The 23,037-nt window shown below is 38.3% G+C and overlaps 1 protein-coding gene across 1 annotated transcript in view; it reads left to right on the forward strand.

Annotated features, from left to right (window-relative positions):
- RFX3 (regulatory factor X3) overlaps nt 1-23,037 on the forward strand; it is a 122,168-nt gene that overhangs the window by 15,845 nt on the left and 83,286 nt on the right. Inside the window, exon 2 of the mRNA XM_053466186.1 lies at nt 19,406-19,499. Within this exon, the coding sequence (XP_053322161.1) occupies nt 19,406-19,499 (94 nt within the window). The remainder of the gene's footprint in view (nt 1-19,405; nt 19,500-23,037) is intronic.

The raw sequence follows: 23,037 nt of genomic DNA on the forward strand, positions 1-23,037 counted from the left end.
CTTTAGAGCTCCATGACAGTTAATTATCGAGAAGAACATCTTAACACTTGTCTTTTATTATAGCTTGGGTCTGCTAGAGGCCAAGATGTCCTCATTCTCCATCCATCTATGCAAGATGTCTGAAATGATTCCTTAGTGGAGCATTAGTCATAAAATGAACTATTCTGACCAATTTAAAGCACTATATTTTAAACAGAGCAATGCAATATTATAATGAATTACCTAGGTTGCCTATATTGTAACATAAAAAACAAAACAAATGCAAATTTACTTTATGTAGGAGTATGTACAAATTATTGTTGTCCTTTGTCAAAAGGTCTTGTATATTCCTAATTATAGGTGCTTCAGAGTTGGAGAAAAGGTTGCAAGCTCTGACAATGTTTTTAATGTTCTTTTATTATTATTTTTAATTTGTAGTTTGAGCTAGAGTTTTGTCGGAATCGCCTGTCACGTACTATTGTTGTTTTTCGTGGTCTGTTTCGTCAATGCCTTATAAACTGTAGCATGTACAATATTTTTATGATGATAACTTGGAACTGATTGCACACTTTCTTTTAATTACATACATACCAACTTTTGGGCCATGTCATGCACGAATCCTCCCACCTTATGCAGCCATCATTGTGCTGTCATGGCACAAAGCCACTCTTAGCCAATTTTGGGTTTTGGATGTGTTCATTTTTATTTTACATTTTATTTTCTGTAGGGCTGTTACAATAAGGCAGGGTGAAAATGAACAATAACATTAAAATTGACAATATACTGTACTGACAATAACATGAACCCACAAAAGACACACTGGTACAGAAGGAGACCTTGCTCTTGCGTGTGTACCGGTCCCAAGAGTCATATGGATGTCTTTGGCTCCGTTGTTAAATATTATTATTGAACTAAAGCTGATGTTATTTAGAAGAGGAAACCGTACATGAGCTAGACCGTGCTTAAATCAAACAGTGATGTTCACTGCTATGTAATACTGTTTGGTTAATCTGCTTAAAATCCTTTAAATAACTCCACTACCTCCAGAACCCTGTCCAAAGAAGGTGTTAAACATTTGCTTTTCTGTTCGCTTTTAAAACTTCTATAACTAAAGTATCCAGTCATTTGCCGGCCTTAAGAACGCCCAATGAGTGCTTCTTAAAATGCCCAAAAAATGATTGCACTTGTTTTTAAAAACACGCACCTTCTGCTGGCTTTTCATTTTTTTTAAGGATATACAAGTAAGGTCCAGTCAAGGGTCTTGTTTTGTTCACAGTGTGAGTTAGTAATATCCTCTGTGACTTGCCCATATCTCTGCACAACAGAAGTCAGCACTAAGTACTAGTTATACGTTGATGAAGTTGGTCTACAGCTTCCAAACAGTCATGCTGGTGGTTCCTTCGAGATCAATGGGAATATTTGATTTGATCCATTGCAAAGTGCACCTCTTAAAGGTACCCGAGAGATAAAAGTACAGCTGCTGCATTTATTTATATTTGTGAAAATACCTTAATATGTGATGAATTTCTAGATGCACAATATGTAAGAAAAGTAAGTCCTAAAAAGCGAATACACTTAGTGTTACCATATCTTAAATGTATTATGTAAATTTAAAAAAGCATACACAGAAAAAGCATAGAATAATTTCTATTTTCCTGGTATAGTGACTCAGACCTGAATTCGTCCTTGGCCTTGTCTTAGATTTAGGCTTTATAGACTTTGTCTATTGCATGCATGTTTAAATTTCGTTACTCAATTGGCTTCCACCACTTCCAGTTTCATTTATCTTCCACGTTCTTGGGAAAGTAAAATGTCCTTATGTTACATGTAAACATCTGACCTTTCGGTTTTAAAAAGTTAAAAAGAAACAAATAGTCATATGATACTGGAAACCAAATACTAGTCAACAAGTAAAATTAGTAATGTCAACAAAACCAAATTACACTTTTTTGTCTTTGATCACCCAAAACATATATGAGACGCTCAACCAAGAATGGAAAGCTGCTTCACAGCCTGTCCTTCTGTCCGTCCCCACTTGGGAAGAAACGTGAGACAAACCCCAGCCTTCATGTACCTTCTCAGTGGGGTCCGGCTGGTATCCCTCTAGCCACAGGACAAAAAGGAGGTCCACATCTGGATCCACCCTTTTACTTGGGGTGATCCCCAAAGTGTCTTTGATTAACCAGGTGCTGTTTTTTTATGACCCTGTTTGCCAGTAGGCTTTGCCTTATTCTTGCAATGTAACCAGCATCCCAGCTTCTACAATTGATGTCTTATGTTAACAAAACCCTTTTATTTATACTGTTTATTTTTTTAATTTAACTTGCTAAGTTAATGGCGAACATTACACTCTCTGACAAGACCTCATTAAAAAAAAAAAAGGAAAAACAAAACAAGAAAAATAGATTTACAAAAACGAAGTGAGGCAAATAAATTGATTTAAGGTCTTTTTGACCCCTACTCAAGATAATGAATGTCTTCAGCATCAGTCTATTCCTTAAGCATCTTAATTATTTGCAGCAATCCTTTAATGAGAGAATGTGAAGACACCAGTGACCTGAGGTTCAGCAATGACTTCTGCCACAGGAATCGAAGGTTTTTTCCCCCCTTCCTATCCTTAATAGCATCTGTGGCATGTTCATGTAGTTCCCTTGTTAACCCATTTGGTCCCAGACTACTTGGCGTGTATAGTCGTAGCACATTGAACCCTGCTAGCTGCCTAATTCCCAGATGGGAACTGCTTTTTTTTGTTCACAGTCTCAGTGGATATATTCCTTCTGTGAGTAAGAAAATAGGTTTAAGTAAACAGTGGCATGATGAAACACCAGGTGCCTGTTATAATTCCCTCTCTCGCTCATTTTTTCCCCTTTTTGTTTATTAATCATTATTTTTCGGTGGCTTATTTAAAAATACGGCCCCAATTTCCATATTCTGAGGAAAATGTTTCTACTCTTTAAATTAACGAGGCCTAATTATTTTTTTATTATTATAACATATAGTGATGCAACAGGAAACTCGTTAGACGCTAGAACATTCGATAAAGGATACCTGCTTCATATCTCCTTGTTACTACTTTATTTAGATTTAGTATTCAACGTTTAGCTAGGTCTGGACAAGGGCACAGAACATGAACATACAAATTTGAAATATTATGGATATGCCATAAATTTGTACATCTGTTCTGTTCTACCATTTTTATAACCCATTTATGCGCCTCTGTTTGATATTGCTATGTTGTCCCAAATATAAACCCCACATCCCCGTGTCTATCGCAAGAAGAATGTGTGGCCTAAAACTGGAACCTTTGAAATTAAACAAATGATTTACTTTTTCAGTCTAACATTGAGATTTATCTTATGCAGTACAGAGATATAGATAAGGTGGTATGTAATTTTTTTTTATTTTTTATGGAATATATTTTGTGTTATATCATTAATTTATTTTATAAATATTAAGAGTCTGCTGTTATATTTTGGTTGTACTGGTTTTGTACTGGTTTAGGTCTCTGGTAACTAACATAGCTCTGTGAAGTTGTAATAATTCTCTTCTTGCAGTGACATATATCCTTCTTTCAATATATACGTGCCTACTTCGAGAGTCTAAGAAATCTGTTTTTAACAATCACAAAGGATTTTTCATCTTTAGATTTCTTCTAAACTGTAGGCACAGCAGTTTTGCTCTATATGCACCATCATGCATAAGGGCACTTAAAGAAATATTGAAGCTTACAAGTGTGAAAGTGTGATTTTGCCATATGGTTTAAGAATCATAGGTTTGGCATAATCCTGTGCTGACGCTGCTGTTGTCAATAAGTGGTTACTGATTGTATTTAGCCCAGCAAATCTCTACCTGGGAGAGAATACCTGTGACCCACACTCTACAGTAGAACGGTCTCTGGGGCTTCCTTACCACCATCTGTCGGTTTTCAAAGTAAGTAAAAAAATCACATCTGTGTGAGGTTGTAGAATTCACACGTTTAGTTGGAGTGGGTCCGAATAGTAATGTTTTAATTTGAAACACGGTGGTCAAAATTCTTTCTGGACTTATAAATGCTGTTGATCAGTTGCTATCTGAGGTATCATATCAATATGCGCAGTTATACTAACATTACCTGGCTCATATCCATACAATAATAATATTTTTTAGCCAACATCTATCTGGCTAATTAATTTGCGTCTTTTTAAATCTGTTTTTTATTGGGAAGAGATTGTGTTACACGTGTGCTTATTTTTATAGTCTGATATCTGCACTATTTGGAGAAAAGAAAAAAAAACCTGCACAGTTTTTTTTTCAATAACGTCCAGCTTAACAAACTACTGAATAATATAATATTAATATTCAATATTCTCAAACGACGTTCTGTGAGTTGCTCGTATTTTACAAACTGTGGTTACAATATGAAAAATTTTCTCTGTGAAAGTCACATGACCATAAACATTATATTTATATATCTATATCGCTGGATATATGGAAGGGGTTAAGTGTTACAAGACTGTCCGCGCTGTTGTTATGCTTCATGGTTCCTGAAGCTGCAAATATGATCTGTCATTGTGCAGAAGGAATATTTTCAAATGAATAGAAATTGTGTATTCATTGTTCTACAAGATTAGGCCGAAATTATTTTAGAAAACGTAAGCTTTTGCAATATATATATATTTATATATATATATATGCATAAAAAAGTATTTTGAGTGTGTTCTGCAATTGTAAATTATACACTCTTTTCTGGGATGCTTTTAACATCTCTTTCTTTTTTAACCAATATGTTTCTCTTTATTGTTTTATTTTTTTTCTAATTTTGGAATGAAGCTTTTTAAATTAAAATACTCAATATACTCAATATTCAAGCTTTGAATCCATGAGGCCCTTAGTAGTAGAGGTCTTGCTGGAGTTGCGGGCAGTCAGGCACTGTACCTGCGGGTCCCGGTAATCCCGCGCAGTCCCGCAAGGCTGCCTTCTTGCTGCTCCCTTACAGTGTCTCCTCTCTTGCTCTGCCCAGGAACAAAACTGAGTCACGTGATGTGACATCACTTTCTGTGACTCCGCCTTGTTCCTGGGCGGAGCAAGAGAAGAGACGCTGTGAGGGAGCAACTCGAGGGCAGCCTTGCGGGACTGCACGGGAAATCTGCAGTTCAGCTAAGGAGGTGGGCTTCATTGGCCACAAATGTGGCGGAAGCGGGTGGGATTGGCCATAAATGTGGCGCGGGCAGGAGCGGAACACCCACATTGCGGGAGCGGACGGGATTGGGCAAAAAATCAGCAGGAGCGGGATTAAAAAAGCAGTGCCGCGCAGGGCTCTACGTAGTAGTTTACATTTACCTTAAAAAGGCGTTTGTGTCAGACTGCAATAGAGTAGACCTGGGTTTCACTGTTGGTGTCATGTGTGTGCACAAAAGTATTGGGACACCTGACCATTACACCAACAAGGAGTTTTAAAACATCATGTTGTAAATACATATAGATATTAATAATTAATTTTTGGACCTTGCTTTGTGCACTGGGGCGCAGTCATGCTGGAATAGAAAAGGGCCTTCCCCAAGCATAGCATTGTCCAAAGTTTCTTGCTATAATGAAGCATTAAGATTTCCCTTCACTGGAATTAAAGGGCCTAACCCAACCCATGAAAAACAGCCCCATACCATCCCTCTTCCACCAAACTTTACAGTTGGCACAATGCAGTCAGTCAGGTAACATTCTCCTGGCATCCGCCAAACCCAGACTTACCCATCAGACGGGCAAACACAGAAGTGTGATCCATAACTCCACATAATGCTCTTTCACTGCTCCAGAGTCCAGTGGTGGCGTTCTTTACACTATTCGATCCAACGCTTGGCATTGGACTTGGTGATGTGAGGCTTGTATGCACTCGCTTAGCCATGGAAACACACTCCATGAAGCTCCCGGCACACAGTTTTTGTGATGATTTTAATTACTTTTACACACCATGCGCTTCAGCACTCGGTGACCCCCCTCTGTGACTTTACGTGGTCTTCCACGTGGCTGCTGTTCCTAAACACTTCTACTTTCCAATAATACCACTTACAGTTGACCGTGGAACATCTAGCAGGGATTAAATTTCTTATTGCAAATTTAGCTGACTTATTACAAAGATCGTATCACAGAACCATGCTTGAATCACTGAGCTCTTCAGAACGACCCATTCTTTCACAAATGTTTGTAAATGCAGACTACATGGCTAGGTGCTCAATTTTATGTGGCCCAATTTTATGTGGGCAATTGGTTTGATTGAAATACCTGAATTCATTACTTAAGATGTGTCCTTATAGTGTGTGTGTATATGTAATATATATTTGGTAGTATGCAATGTGAACGTCCCTTGAAATAAATGATATAAAGAACTGTCAAGGAGCTCGTGAGCCCGTACAATCAGATTTCTAAAGAGGGCACTTGGGAGGTATGCGCTTGTAGCTGTGAAGACTGACCCTCTCCTTATAATGATCTAGATCATTATCTGTTCATAACACGAACACAGGTGTTAGTGGGTGGTTCATCGACATCAGTTGTTTGAAATCATGCAATGCTGTAAAGGAACATATGTCCCAAGACTTTTACCCATGCATAATAAGCAACAATGAGTTGGCTTCCGCTCCTGTGTAAGTGTCCTATGCATTTACACCACATTATTAATTAGGAATTTATTTTTCTAGTAAAAATAATAATCTGTGTATGGTTTTGAAATGCATTCAGCAAAGGTTGGCATCCTTGATATAAAAAGGAACAGTCATATATTTTGCAGTTTTTTTTGTTGTTATTCGCTCTTTGTGCTTTGTGCTTGACATTGATGTTTCTGGTACATACAGTAATTCTAGTTATACAATCTTGCATTGAAACAACCTGATGGAGAATTAAATAACATCGTGGTCCCAATACTTGATGTTAATGCATGATAATATGAAGAATTCTGTTCCTATAGTACAGTAATCTTCTTTTGTTTTGTTTAGAATAATAAGAAGCACTTTAGTTGATTTTTAGCTTTGAAAACTGTCTCTTGCTGGATAATATGCTGTGGTAGTGTATTAATATAGGTCAAAACGCTATTGATTCATGTAAACTTGTGATATAGTAGTCAGAAGCACATAATGAAGAAATCTAGTGGGGTAGGGAGTTCCCTAAAAGATAATATTCCTATTATGTATTGGAACGAATGCCTTTGCTTTGGTGCATCCTGGTAGAGTGCTTTTTTTCTCAATGTTATAATAATGACAGGTACCTCTATATACTCTTCTCATCTCTCCTTAATCATGAAGGGACAGGGAGAAGTGCTCTCATCCCCCACCCCAGCCTTTTGACTTGCAGTAGATGTGTTCTGCCGGACTCTTCTCTTGCCATGTCATACTTTGTCAGTCGGCTCCATTGCTTCAGAGGGGCTCTAAAGAGACACCCGTGCTAATTTATGCAGAAAGCTTTGATTTTTATAGGGGCAATTTCTGCCACTGATTGGTCGCTTCAAGCCACCAGTCAGTGGAGTGAAACAAGAGGCTATGGAGGAGGTGTCCTGCTGCAGCCCTGGAACTCCAACTTCTCACAGTTATAAATAATGCATATTAAAAGATTGGTAAAAGAGCCCTGAGAGCCAGTGTCAATCTCTTAGAATTCCTGTGTATATGTCTATCACACTGTCCACTGCACATTAATTAAGATTTTGAGAGTATTAAGGCTTGTCTTCAAACTCTTCTGTGATAGCAATGCTGTTCTGTCAGGTGACATTCTTATATTTCTTTAGCCTTTGGAATTCCAGGAACTCAAGTTTGCTCCAAAGCTTTGGGGCCTAATGAAGGTGAACAGAAGTAAACCGAGGGGCAACATTCTCAAAGTGTATCTTGTGATCCACGTCTACCAAGTCCTGGAACAGAAAACCTACATTTACGTTTATCATTTTTTTTCTATGAGCATTCCCCAAGTGATCGAAAAAGCATGTCCCAGATACATCCCTTCTCTTCTGTTCCTGTATGCTACAAAATAAAACATATCTGCAGTACTTGACACAAAGTCACATAAGTCTCTAGGTTTTTTTTGCTCTCATGGGTATCAAACAATTGCAAAAACAATTCAGGTTTATAAAAACAATATTGTTATATATGTGTGGCACAATTATTGGTACCACTATGAATTCATATGAGAAAAATACATTCAAAGTATATTCACTTTGATATTTTAATTTTTTTAGTGCACCTGTGTGACTAGAAACAAGAAATTGTTCAACCATGACTTTTTGTTTCATGGGGGCATACAAATAGGCCAGATTCCCTTAGTAATTTATCACAATGGGTAAGACCAAGGAATATAGGTGTGGTCTGTGGCAAAAGGTTCTTAAAGTGGCTATTGGAAAATGGCAAAATCAGTGAAAATGCATATTTTCACCATAAGGTGAATAATTAAGAAGTTCCAGTCAACTGGAAATGGTATGCATCAACCTGGAAGAGGACGTGTGTCTATGTTATCTCAATACACTGTGAAGAAGATGGGTCTGAGTGGCCAAAACATTCCAAGGGTCACCCCTGGAGAATTGCAGAAGTTAGTGGGGTTGTTTGGGAGGGTTTCAAGAGAAAAATCTCTCTCATCCAAAAACAACCTCATCTGTCTTCAGTTTCCCAGACACTACTGGAACTTCAAATGAGATCGGGTTCTATGGTCAGATGAAACCAAAATAGAGCTTTTTGGCAATAAACAGCAGAGGTGGGTTTTGCGCACACAGAGGGGTAGCCATATGGAAAAGTAACTCATGTCTAGGGTTAAATATGGTGGTAGCTTTTTAATGTCTTGGGGCTGTTTCTTCCAGAGGACCTGGGCACTTTGTTAGGATACATGGCATCATGGACTCTATCAAATATCAACACCTGACTGCCTCTGCCAGAAAGCTTAAAATTGGCTGCTGTTGTCTTCCAGCAGGGCGATGATCCAAAGCATACAGCAAGATCAACACAAAAATAGTTTACCGACCAAAAAATGAAGGTCCTACCATGGCCATCCTAGTCTCCTGACTTGAACCCCATAAAATAATATAAAAACAAATATATAAAAAAATAACAATGTATGTGTTTTTTTTATATAAAATATCACACCCAGGAAATCACTGGGAAGGCAAGTGGCAGAAAACAGAGACCTCTAACTGTATCTGTGCATGTGATTGGCGGCAGAAGTGATCACGGAAGTGAAGGGGATCTGCTGTAGACTGACTGCTTCAGTCATGGAGTGGTCAGCAACAGTGTTGCTTCAGCGATCACAACGTCATGGGACCGTTTTTACCTCATTACCCCTGAAGGGAAATCTTTTCAACTTTTTGGTTCACAAATGGATTAAAAGAAAATACCAAATCAAATGTTCACTGACAGGATTCGTTGTGTGGATTCACAGGGAACTAAAGAAACATATTTCACAGTCTTTCTTTTATATTACACTGCAAATCTTATATGTTTTGTTGAACAGTGTTCACACAGTAGCAAGGAACTTTAAAATTCAATTAGATGTCATCTGTACTCCAAAGCTGTCACCTCTGCTTCAGTTCCCAACAGCTCTTCTTTAGCGCACGGTCTGCATTTCAGGATCACTGGTGCAGTTGCGTGTAGTGTTTGCTTGCATCTGCATGAATCTTGCCCTTCAAGCATTTTCCACACAATAGATAATAAGCAACTCTTATGACACTTCTGGCCCCAGAAAATCATTGAATTTTTTTAAAAAAAAGAAAAAAATGAAGGAAAGATAGACATTTATGCACTTTTTAATGGATCATATTAGAAATGTATGTAAGTATCACTGTTCCACACTGCTTGCAACGTTTGTATCATCTTATTGTGAAGATACCATTGGCAAGTAGACAGAACATATATATATATATATATATATAGTTACAACAATATTAGGCAAGGCATTGCAGACAAATGACAAAGCCATGCAATGATGATTTGAGTGCAAAACGCAGCAGACATCTGAATATGGACAGCCAATAGCGCATTTTAAAGCAATGTGGTACCTGTTGATTGTGTGGCACTTGACATTGTGTGGCTTTCCACCGAAAGCATAGCTGGGCTAATGTATATTTAATTCCTGTAATACGTGAATGTATATGAATTCTTTTACTTTTTGTTGAACTATGCCACATTTTCCCAGAGACCTGTTAACCTCCACAAAGTGTTGTCTTTACTATGTGTAGTTGTGACAGCAAGGTTCTTTTTAAGGTGTGTAGATACAACTATGTGTGGCTAGTGGCTACAGTATGTAATGACAGCATAGGCGCCCAGCCATTGGGACTTCATTTGGGCAGATTGGATGCTCAAAGTGAGGACAGCACATATGTGTATGGCTGATAGATTTTTATGGGCAACAACCAAATCTTTTTTTGGGTTTATACTTGAAAAAAAGTGTTGTTCATAGGAATGATTGACAGTCTGTTGGCAAATGCAAACTTGAGATTGTTTTGGCAAAAAATCATATCACAAGCAGAGATGCATCTCAGATATTTTTGATTCAACCCTCCCTTAACTTATATTGCTAAAATAACAGTGAACATTGTAATTTCAAGTTTTTTTATGCGTTATGAACAAGTTTTTTTTTTTTTCACGTAACCATAAGAAGACCAAACTCTGTCATTTAAAAGTTGAGATATGAAATATTGTGCTGGCTGGCATACTCAGAGTACTTATTTTTCCTACTTGCCTTTAGCAGATGCTCATACATATTCATTCCAGAATTCAATGTTGAACACTTTATAGGAGCTCAAAGACATTTTCTGTTTCTTCTTCTTCATCAGTTTTTTTGTATTAACCCATTGAGTACCAGACAGTTGTGCTGTTCTGGAAGCAATGCACGGCTTAGCTATAACTGGCTTTAAGAAATTAATTGTGTGGGGGGGATGCTTCTCCTGGCCCAGTAAGAAGTAACCTGCACACTCTCAATGAACTCTTATTGTCCTGAAAGCACCGCATACCCTTACTGTTACACAGCAACCGACTCATAGCAACCATAATAGCTTAGGAGTGCCTAGGAGTCATCATGCTGGATGTAATAATGCAGCCCAAGGTCCTTGTGTATTTCTTAAAAACTGTGTTTTGAGGTTTTTAGTTTATCAGGAAATGAAAGCCTCACAATGTGTCAGCGTTGCTATTCTTTGGTGGTATAATTACTATCACATTGCCTAGTTCTGGTTCATGGCTTTTTCAGCTCATCTCAACAATTTATGTCACTTGTGTCCCCTTGTTTCCTAGTAAATGGGTGCTGATGTTCCTGAATGAACATTTAAAAAAACGCTAATTCCAGTGTGGAATTCATATCTTTAAAGGGATATGTGGGATTTCCTGATGTGATGATGATGATGGGTTAAAGTTAATGTGTGTATTTCTGTGTGAGTGTTTGTGCTAGCACGATTGTGAGTGTGTAAATATGTATGCTAGTGCATATGCTACCAGGGGGGATCAAGAGGCTGAGGGAACAAAGCTTTCCTTCCCCCTGGTGAGAGCTGTGGTTTTAACTCCCTCCCATCATTATACATTGATGGTCCCTTCCCAGAGAGCATCTTCTGCAGGAAGAGCTTGACTGGCCCTGTAATGTATAGTTTAATTAGAAAGGGTTCTTTAAAGTCTCTTACTAGCTGGAGGATCCTGACACAGCTGGCCCTTTGACATGTGCCTGAAGAAGTTGTAATCCCAACCTTTCCTTTTAGTGAATAGAACCCAAAGTGTGACAAGTTATTCCAGCACACATACAAAACAAATTTCCTGAATCCACAAATGGAGTTACAGTGAGCATCTTGTTCTCTCCTTAGCAGTTTTCTTTTGATATTCACATGACAGACCTTTTTCATATGCCTCTCAAAGTCTTTAACCCTTTTGGGATCATCTGTATCTTAATACCCAGTCCTAGACGAGAGAGGCTGTGGAATAAGCCAAAGACTGCAATTATTTTGTACAGTAGTAATGTGATTACAGTTAGGATAAGGCCCAGATCCTTCACAGTTTGTATCGGAACAATGCCTTGTTAAAATAGTCAAACCCAATACTTCACTTTAATGTCCATTATATTTAGTAAATAAACTGTGTTGCTCTAGATAAATTAATATATCTAAATCATTAAAATTAAAACTAGAGGGGGATTCCTGTTCCACAGTTAATAGAATATAGCCCAACGTACAAGTGTTGATAAACATATCTTAAAGTGACCTTTTACAGATTGAGTTCCAATTTTGAAGCTATGCCGTTTTTCTAAATGTAAAGCGGCCAAACAGAATCCCGTTTAATCAAGGCAAAGCCATTCAATTACAGTTTTCAGAGAGCACCTTTCACTAACAATCTTTGGGGAGGTCATTAACTTGCATCTGACACAGGCTTCTGATGGCAAGAATAAAAAGAAGCTGCGTCAGCATAGATTCTAATTACCCTTATGGGCTTTTGTCTCCTGGCGCCAAAATTCTTGCTTTATAAAAAAAAACAAAAAAAAAAACCCTGTTGCTTTTAAAGATGTATTTCACAAGTTAAAACAATATAAATATATATTTATGTTTTGTGAAAGATACCAAAAAATAATGGATATATTTATAGAATTATTTAAATATCTTTTTTTTCCCTAAATGAAAAAGTAGTGATTCTGTTTACTTTGTTTATGAACTATTGTTTGATGTATGACAAACCCCTTTAGCCGAGAGCCACTAACATCAATGTCTTAAAGCATGTGCCTCTAGTGCAGGCATGTCCAATTGCGGCCCGCGTTCCCGACCGATACGGCCCCCCAAGTGAGCCACTGGACTTGGCGTCATCAGCCGGCGCAGGGAGAAGGAAAGCGCGAGATTTGGGCTTTCCTTCTCCCTGTGCCGGCACACACAGCCACAAGGGCATCTGATGAAGAAATTGTGTAGGAGAGGGTTAGATTTCAACCCTCGTCTACAGTAAGGGTTCATGTTTGACTATAGCGATCTCGGACGTCGCTAGATTTGGGCTTTCCTTCTCCCTGCGCCGGCACACACAGCCACAAAGGCATCTGATGAAGAAATTGTAGGCAGTGGCGGAACTACCGGGGTCGCGACTGCGTCCGGGCCCTGGAGTTCTGCCAGTCAGGGGGGCCCAAGGGGTGCCGAGCGGTTGCTGAAAACGACCGCTCGGCACCTCTTGGGCCCCCCCTGACTGACAGAAATCCAGGACTCCTCTGCTCGCCGCCGCTGCTGCCGCCTGCCTCTGCGCTGCCCAGAGTACAGTGTTGGAAGCGTGAGGCGTTTGTCTCGGGTGCCGGCGCTTCACGCTGAGCGCCGGCACCCGAGACAAACCCCTCACACTCCCAACACAGGAGTTGACGGTAAGTGACCTACAAAGGGGAGTAGATCGTGAGAAGGGGGGGGGGGAGTGGGTAGATCGTGAGAAGGGGGGGAGGGAGTGGGTAGATCGTGAGAAGGGGGGAGGGAGTGGGTAGATCGTGAGAAGGGGGGAGGGAGAGGGTAGATCGTTAGAAGGGGGTAGGGAGGGAGAGGGTAGATCGTGAGAAGGGGAGGGAGAGGGGAGATTGTGAGAAGGAGGGGTAGGGAGGGAGAGGGGAGATTGTGAGAAGGAGGGGTAGGGAGGGAGAGGGGAGATTGTGAGAAGGAGGGGTAGGGAGGGAGAGGGGAGATTGTGAGAAGGGGGTAGGGAGGGAGAGGGGAGATTGTGAGAAGGGGGTAGGGAGGGAGAGGGGAGATTGTGAGAAGGGGGTAGGGAGGGAGAGGGGAGATTGTAAGAAGGGGGTAGGGAGGGGAGATAGTGAGAAAGGGATAGATGTGGTATGCTGTTTTCAATAAACTGCATAAAATAGTTAATTTGCATTTAATTTTAATGGTTCAGAAAATGTCAGGCAAAATGGTCGGCCCTCGCACATGTTCACTTCATCAAATCTGGCACTCTTCGAAAAAAGTTTGGACATGCCTGCTCTAGTGCATTAAGGCTCTGGATTTTGGTTGGGAAGGGTACAAAACAAATACCCAAAACCAATATAATAAAAACCTATCTGCCAACATAATCTACATTACATGCTCTGTCTGACCAGTGTGAATATTCACCCACTTTATTCTCTCTGCCCCAGACAACACACACAGGTCCAGGTACACAAATTTTCATTCAGGCTCTCTCCTTGTCATGGGAGCAATGGGTGAACTTCCTCTCCTCTCAATAGTCCTCCTGATTTAGAGGTTTGAGGCAGTTTATATGTCCATCTGTTGCAACTGTTGTAGGCTTCATCATAGTCTTGGACTGGACTGTCAAACCCAAGGACCCATATACAAGAGCTTCACAGCACAGAATACAAAGCATCTCCTCGAGGCTGTATGGTGTCACAGATGTTTATTGCATTAGGCATAGTCTCCTCTCACTTTCTCGTGCTGGCAATGGAGTAAATCGCAATGATTTTGTTTTTAATTGAGGTATATAAATCAGTATGTTTCTAAACAGGCAGAGTTAATTAGTAAAACAAGATATTGATAATTTGAAAGTGCTTTATGGTCTAAAAATGTATTCTGGTGAAAAAAGTTACAAAGGGGCTTAAAGGGGCTTTTAGAGCAGTTTGTCGCAGCAGATGCAGAGTAGCACGAGTCTGCCCTGGAGGGGCTCTATGGCTATGCAGCCCGTTCCCGTCATTTTGGTTTTGACCTAAATGATCCCTTAAAGACATTATGAGTTTCTACAAAACTGTGTTAATGAAAAGGTATGATACACAACAGAGCTTTAACTCCCGGTAGAGTGTCCTATCTGTTTTCCGTAATGTTTGCAGAGGTCACTGAGTTGAAAATAAAGTAGGATTTCATACATTTAAGTACATGAATTGGTATTGATGGCTCTGCATCTAACGACACCTTGACATCATTTCACTTAAAACTGTGTTTTAGTTGATAACATGAATTAATATTTGGAACATTTTCTGCGACGTAAGGTACAATCATGCGCTTGTTAGGCTTGAAAGAGGTTTTGTAAGTGCATGTTGCGCTAGTATTTATTGGTCCAAACAGAAATTTTACTCGCTTCCAAAATCATGGGCTTACTTTTGTTCTGTTGCAAATAAAGAAAGCTTAGATCATAAAAACAATAAATGAAAAAGCAACATCTCCATGTTGTAGCTGGTTTGGCAAATGATGTCCAGGTATCCAAGGATGTATTTTCCGCCTACAGGCAACGGGAGTAGAGTTTAGGGCAACCTACGTAGTGTCTTGATTCTTAGGCCTGTAAGAGAAATAACTTGATTCATCAGTTACATCTGAGCATGGTACATCTGGAGTTGCAATGCATTATTTTGAGTACAAAAAGTATAAAACAAAGTATACAAACATAATATAGCAAATTATGGAGTCACAACAGCCTTATTCTTTAAAAATACAGATAATATTAAGTAATAGCACTTCCCAATTTGTAGCGGAACTCATGCCAGTGTTAGTAGTGTATATGTTATCCTAATGATGGATCTGATTTGGTAAACCGTGGAAGGATAACATCCTAACTGAAATTTTCTTGTGTCAATAACAAATAGTACCCAGTGTGAAAAATGCACATGAGGTACTATGAAGTATCACCTCATTGAGGAACATGAATGCGATAACATGGGCAAAGTGCCTGTCCTGGAAGGTGTACTTGTTCAGGTTTTGGAGAGTATGTGCAATAGGTGGCAGTGGTCGCCTTTTATTGCAAGAGAAGAGACCATGTGTTTGGGACAGTGTTTATTAGAGCGTGCTATGATGATATGCGTTTCATGACTTAGCTACTCAGTAAGTTTACAACAATATCTGCTTTTCACCGTTAACATGTCCCAAAAAAGTTGACACACAACAAGAAGAGACTGTTTCCAAAATAACAGAATTCCAGAATGCTCTGGAATTAATTTTAACCCCTCCAGCTACATGTATATTACTGCTTACCTGGCGCCACATAACATATACAGGTAGACAGCTAGGAAACTGAACATATAAGCATAACGTGTCCCTTGTCTTCGTTTGGACATCAATCTAATTTGCAGGCTTGTGGACACTGCATTGCAGCAATAAGACTGGCAGTGGAGTTGGACATCTTCCACTGCGAGGGACTCTGCCTTTCAGCCGCTTTAGGATTTCTCTAATTACGCATTTAATTAGTTAAACTGCAATGTGATTATGCAAATATGTGCAACTTCTGGAAGGTTTCTGCGTTAACATGTAAGTTAAGCCTGACAGCAGCTCCGTGTTATTATTGGCTCGTACCTGTCATCGGTAATGATGCCTACAAAAGTAAATTTTGTACTAATTGAAAAGAGAAAAATTGTACAAATATAAATGCCAAACATAACACAGTGTCTCCGTGTCCAAGCTCAGCAATGAAAAAAAAAGAAACATTGCTTGTCTTTATTAACAGTATAACTGTTAAGCACGGTTTAACATTTAGGGACTGTTTCACCTAATAATGTATACCAATTTATTGCCCCTATATACAATTTTATTTAGTGTGTAATACGTAGTATTTGGCAAAGTAATGGTCCACCTTTTTTCCTGCCTTTAAAGCTAAGACATTAGAGTCTGGACTGCAATTTTAACCATTTCAAGTATGTTAATACCCCTGGCATCAATATCTCATGCCTCCCAAATGTTTCCATACATTACTTATACGTTTCGTATTGCCTTGTTCACAGACCATATAGCCGAGCAAAGAGTTGTATCCGCTGTGCGATAATTGTAGTTATTAGGGTTAGAATTGTTATTACAGCATTATTGGGATTAATATACCTTGCCTGCTGGTAATGTAGGGATAACTGTTTCCTGTGGTCTAAGAGGTACTAGTGGGCTAATTAAAACTTCTAGATGCAGACGCTGCCTAATTAACACATTTGCTGTCATTGGTTGCAGAGTATAATTAGCACCTTTTCTGCTACTGGTACTATTAGGTCAATTAACGTTAACATTAGTACAGGTGGTATAGGCTAATTAAGTGCTTCACTGCTACCTTAGTTGAAGGCCGAGGAATTCTCCTTGAATTTTAATATATGTACTTAAGTAATAATAATTCACTTTTCTTTCTAAACAGGTCGCATTTGCCTAATTTTTTTTTATTGTTCTTATCTGATGATCTGGTCTTGGTGCAAGATGTATGTTGAGAACCTCCAATAAAACCTCCCGCAGCTATATTTTTTGCACAATTTTAACACTACTTTTATTATAGAAATGAATGCGGTGCCGGTACTCAACATTGAAAGCTATACCTTGTGTTGCACTGTATACATACATATTCTCACAGTTTGTTGCACTTGCTTTGCGCTGTAAAATGTTTGAGGGATAATATCTTTTTATTAATATTTCTTTCACACACCTATAACGCAGAGGCTTTGGGTATCGAAATCCAGCGCACTGGTTTTCATTTAAATAAACTGGATACGTAAAACATTAAGTTAAATTCTAACTGGCTACTTGGTTTCAGCCAATCAGAAGGCAGCTAGAATTCTAGTCTTGATCATTGACCAAAAAGATAAAAAAATTATAGCTCCTTGTCCTATATAAACCAAAACACCAATATATTTATATACATATTTGAACTATTGTAAATAGGATTTTATCCTTTTTGCGTTCAAGAATTACCATTATCCAAGTTAACCTTTACTATCACATAAAACATATTTTCTGTTTTATTATTAGTTAATCATTCTTTTGAATTTGTTGCCACCAAAAATATAAATAAGCACCCCCTGACACTTGATTTTCATGTGTCATTGAACACTATGACAATGACGTACATTTATATATGCATAAAAGAAAATCAATTATACAGCAACATTATTGTATCGGATATATTTATTTTTTGCTTTGGGAGCTGTGAGTGGAATGGTAATGATCACAATAAATGCTCCATAATTAGTGTCTTTAACTAGATTAATATGCTTGGATTTATCTGGGGGCTTTTAACCGACTGACCTCCTGCTTTCACTGCGTGATGAAGCCTCATCCTGTATTTTTATTTCAGTGGCGCTTTAAATATCCCTGTTCTTTCCATCCGCAGTTATGGACACATAATTGTTAGCATTTATGGAAGATGCTTATAAAACAGCTAATGGCCCGTTTGCAGTTTTTTTTTTTTTTTAATAGGAAACATGCATACCAAATTTTAGATCTGGTTGAATGGGGTGTTGTCGTTATACTGCGCCTAGACAGACACTGTGATATTTCTCTTTATAATTTACCCACTATGTATGCTATTCTTGAGGGAATGTATTATGCAATTTTTGTTAACTTGCGTAACTTTAATAAGAGCATTTCTATCCAATTGACTACCCCACAACCGGCAGGATTATTATTATTATTTTTTACATAGGGTGCATATTGTTTTATAGACTTGTATCTGTGGCAAGAAGTTTTGCCCAGTCTCGTAGGAATTTGATCAGCTGCCGATCAGATTAATCTTTGTTATTTATAAATCATCTTTACTGTAGATTTAAAGTATTATATAACGATACTACAAGATTAAAGCAAATCTGCCACTTTCTACCCAAATTCTACATTCCACAGTTCTGCAGGCAAAATAAACCCATGCAGCTGATTACAGATTAAAATAAGCAATGGTTGTATATTAAAACCCACCTTATGTGCATACCATGGATAAAAGGTACGTTTATTTTCTCAGGAACCGCGTGCAAATATTCCTGACGTAATACGCTGTACGGTTTTATGACCTCTTGAGGAAAGGTTTTGTCATTGATAAGTAAAATAGCTCCCTGGTAACACCAGTCTTGCATGGTTGGATACATCAGTAGTTGGCAAGATTTTCAAGTGCCAGATATCTAGTTGTTTTGAATGATGTGGTAGTATGTGATGTCATTTATTGGTGCTGTTATAATACATGCATGTTCTCTACCTAGATACTTGCAGAGGGACTTGCTTTTGTTTTTTTTTTCTGTATAGAACATAGTAAACAGTTATGGTAATACAACTAATACAATTGTAGGTTTGAAATGTCTGCAATTTGTTTTACAATTTCACAATATCAGCCTTATATTAGTAGGCATGTTTATCCTCGGTTAACTATCTGCATATGAGTTCTTTATAATAATGAGATAAAATCATTGGAAGTTCTGCAAATGTATTCTGTTACGTCAATAGTATAGTGTCAAAGGTATAAATAATTGGAATGATTTTCTCTATTCTCTATTGTAGAGAAACTTCAAATCTGTGTTGTTGACTGAGGACATGACTAAAGTCTGCCCAGGTTCCTACTCATGGAGAATCTTGTTATTTTGCTTCTCAATTTGAACTTGTTTCTACTACAGACTCTTTAATTCCTTTACTTTCATCCTAAACCCCTCTGCTCTGATGCTGTCCTATCAGCCTGTCATCCTCCGTGGAAACTACTACTGCTTTTACTTAAATTGTTTAAGATTTAATGTGATATGCAATACATTTTTTGTGATGCCACCGGTGACTCATACCTCTTCCATGCAACTCTGGCACTTTTAGATGCGGCTGAAAAACAATCTAGATGAAGTTACAGCAGCAGGGACATGCCAAGACCATGCCATCGAGACTCACAGAAGCTGGATGCCGCATGGAGGTGACATGTTCTTTTTGAGGAAAGGGTTGGAAAGATGTGAAGTGGGGAGTAAGTGGTTTGCTGGTTATTTTGCACAGTGGGAATAACATTTTGATTACATTCTATAGACTGCATGTTTTGCATACACACATCATCACCCCTTCTGTCATGCCTACACAATCAGAAGGGACTACTACTTCATCTGTTTTTATCATAGCCATTTAGTTTAAATGTCTTAATGTAAGTATATATATGTGTGTGTGTGTATATATATATATATATATATATATATATATATATATATATATATATATATATATATGGTAAATATGATTTATATTTTATTATAGAATGTGTATTCTATACCTGAAGCTTAAAACTTGTGTAACCACAATGTAATAATAGTATCATATTGAAATATATATATATATACTATACACACACAGAGACATTCAAAAAAGAAAGAGAGAGAGATTGGCATATAGATATTAACTCGCCTAGGGGCTCATGTGCTGTCTTATATGTACCCATGTTATACAGAACTGTCACTCTCCCCGCATACTGGGCATAGCAGGTAAAAAGGAAAGGCCCCCTAAGGAGGGAGCATACCTGGGAACCTATGTGAGTAGGCTTCCCCAAACTCACACTTGTCTGAGGAAGAGGGGCTAGCTACTTGAAAGGTATGATTAGCCATGGAGAAAAATGGGGTTACCAAAGGAGGACAACAGAACTTTTCCCAGATAGCATTGAAGGGGTTGGGAGCGGAAAGAGAATTAGGTGGGGAGTGGGGATTTTAAAACACATCTCCCTTGCCAAGGAGAACGAGGAGTGCGGTCCAAAGATCTGGGAAAGCAGCACTTTACCCAGAAACTCTGGGTCCAACCCAGAGAGTTCCCAGGTATATGCAGGAGCCCTAAGACAGCACTCTGAGGCCCTTTCGCAACTTCTCCATCAACCCTGACCCTTGTAGGTATTGTGTTAGCCTTGCTCTTTTTTAAACTTTTTATTAAAACTAAGAACTTTTTTTTGTAACATCCAACCCATTGTCATTTATGCTGTATAATATTTTGTAAAAAAGAAAAAAAATATATACCTATATCAGCGGGTTGTTTTTCTCCTACCTTCATATGCTGTTTAATTAAATTTCTGCTTTCTATTTATAATAATTGGCACCATACAAAAATGCAAATTAAATAACTAATCGTTCAACGTTTTTGTGATAAACATTCGCAGAGTGATATTATATTTTTTCTTTAAGTAGTAAATGGTTTTTATTTATGAAGATATTTTTATGATCTGTTGGAAGCTGAGTTTCCATGGCAATCACTTAAGTAAAAGAAAAATGTCCGTGTTCATTACTTAAATAAAACTTCATAATGCTACTTTCAAGATACGTGGTATAAGTTTTCACAAATACTGAAATACACTTTATGGACAAAACTATTGGGACACCTGACCATTACACCAACAGGGGCTTTTGTGACATTGCATTCTAAATACATAGACATAAATAAGTAGTTGGTCCCCTGCTTTGCACCTATAACAGCTTCAACTCTTCTGGGAAGGTGTTCCACAAGATTTTGGAGAGTTTCTGTGGTTTCACCACTGATGTTTTAGGAGAAGGCCTGGCTCGCAATCTCTGTTCCAATTCATCCCATAGGTGTTCGATAGGGTTGAGGTAGCCTGCTCTATGCCGGCCAGTCAGGTTCTTCCACACCAAACTCTTCCAACAATGTGCTAGATTAGAAAAATGTCTTCCTTCAGAAATCTCTAGAACCTCCATGCATAAAACCATGATCTGTAAAAACAGTGCCTCACTTTAGTATAACTTCTAGAGCAGGAGTGCTTGCTGGGTATCCGTGTTCTACAGCCCTAAACGTCACAATAATGTGTATTGAAACAGCATAAATCACATAAATAATATGGCCTTATGCCATTATATAGATAGATGTCAATCGGTCACAAAGTAATGTAAAAAGTTTATAACCCTGCCCTCTAACCACACCCTTACAAAAAGTGGCCTTTAAATGTGATTTAAACCCAAACACATTCATATTGATTAGTTATAGCATGTTGATCCAATGAGAAATCAGATTGCCATCTTAGAGTCAAGAAGGATTGTTTGGTCTTTCAAAGGCACAGTTGGAAATGTATTCAGTGTTGGATTGTTGCCCTCATCTGGGTCAACAGCAGAGTTGAACTTGATGGATTTTTTTTCTTCAACCTAAATTACTCGTGGTTAGAATATACAGCGGTTATATAGAGTACAAGGAGCAACCGCCTTACATCTCCAGCAGTTGTTGTAAGTTTTTTTTTCATATTACAATATTTTTTAAGTGACAATATTGCAAAATAACTGATTTATTTTTACCTTTTGATAATATCCTTCTAAAAACATTAAACAGACTGGAACTTCCATAAGGGTGGAAGCAGGAGAGTCTACATTATTTATACAGATATTGTAGACATTATGTATCCAATGTTCTTGTTAGCTATTACTTCCAAATAGTTTCCCTTTTCAATTATACTCGAGCAGATGTGGCTACTTTATGTATTGTCCATGTTAATGGAAATCTAGGACTTCCATTTAGTCAAAAATGAAAAACCCCTCTTGTGCACTGAAGGACTTTAGCTGCTGTAGAACCAATCGGGTAAACCAAGTTCGCAGTCGCTGGTGCACTTCATTATAAGGTCCTAGGAAGTACTGTGAAAACTGACTAGTATCACTAAAAATAAAAAAAATCCAGCCAGTCCTTGGGTATGCACAAACCAAAAACAGACACGTTAAATAAATGCTCCAAATATACTAAAAACAATTACAAATCTTTGAATTGATTCAAAATAGCACATTTTGTCTTTGGCATTGCATCTAACATACCTGATGCATTAGTGCTAAAGGCACCATCTGAGCTCAAATATCTTAATATTAGAACAATTAACCCAGATCAGAAAGAAGTTCTGACGTTCTATATGTGTATCTGTTCGACCGCTAACGTAAATCATTGTCGCCTACATACCGGAGGCCTTATTCTGTAACCTTGAGAGGTAGCTGAAAATTAATTGTTAGTGGAATTGCTATTTATTGCTCAAAGCCTCAAGCTCTAAGAGGGCTAGCATAATGAACTCTTCTTATTGCTTGTTCTAAATATATATATATATATTTTTTTTCTGCTAGTTATTGTTCAGTCTCTTTTCAAAGGAGAGGATTTACAATATGAGCACATAGATAAGTGCAGAAGACACATAGTGTATACGTATCCCACAACTATTGTGGTGTTCCAGGGTCAGTCACATAGTTTTCTTCTCTTCCCTCATATCATGCTGCTCCAGGTCTTAACCCATGTTTGTTCATCAAAGGTTTGGTAGACTTTGCTGTTCCTTGTTTGCCTTTAATGATGTTACCTTATGTCACGGGGTCAGGTAGCGAAGGAGGATCCAACTATGCAGATATATAGACGTAGCGCAGTCCAGTAAACAGTCCAATCAAAGGGCAACGGCAAACAGCGAGGTCAAAACGTATCCGAGGTCGAGGCAGGCAGATCAGAAGCATAAACGGTAT

This window comes from Spea bombifrons, chromosome 1 (assembly GCF_027358695.1).
Source record: "Spea bombifrons isolate aSpeBom1 chromosome 1, aSpeBom1.2.pri, whole genome shotgun sequence".
NCBI classification, from domain to species: domain Eukaryota; kingdom Metazoa; phylum Chordata; class Amphibia; order Anura; family Pelobatidae; genus Spea; species Spea bombifrons.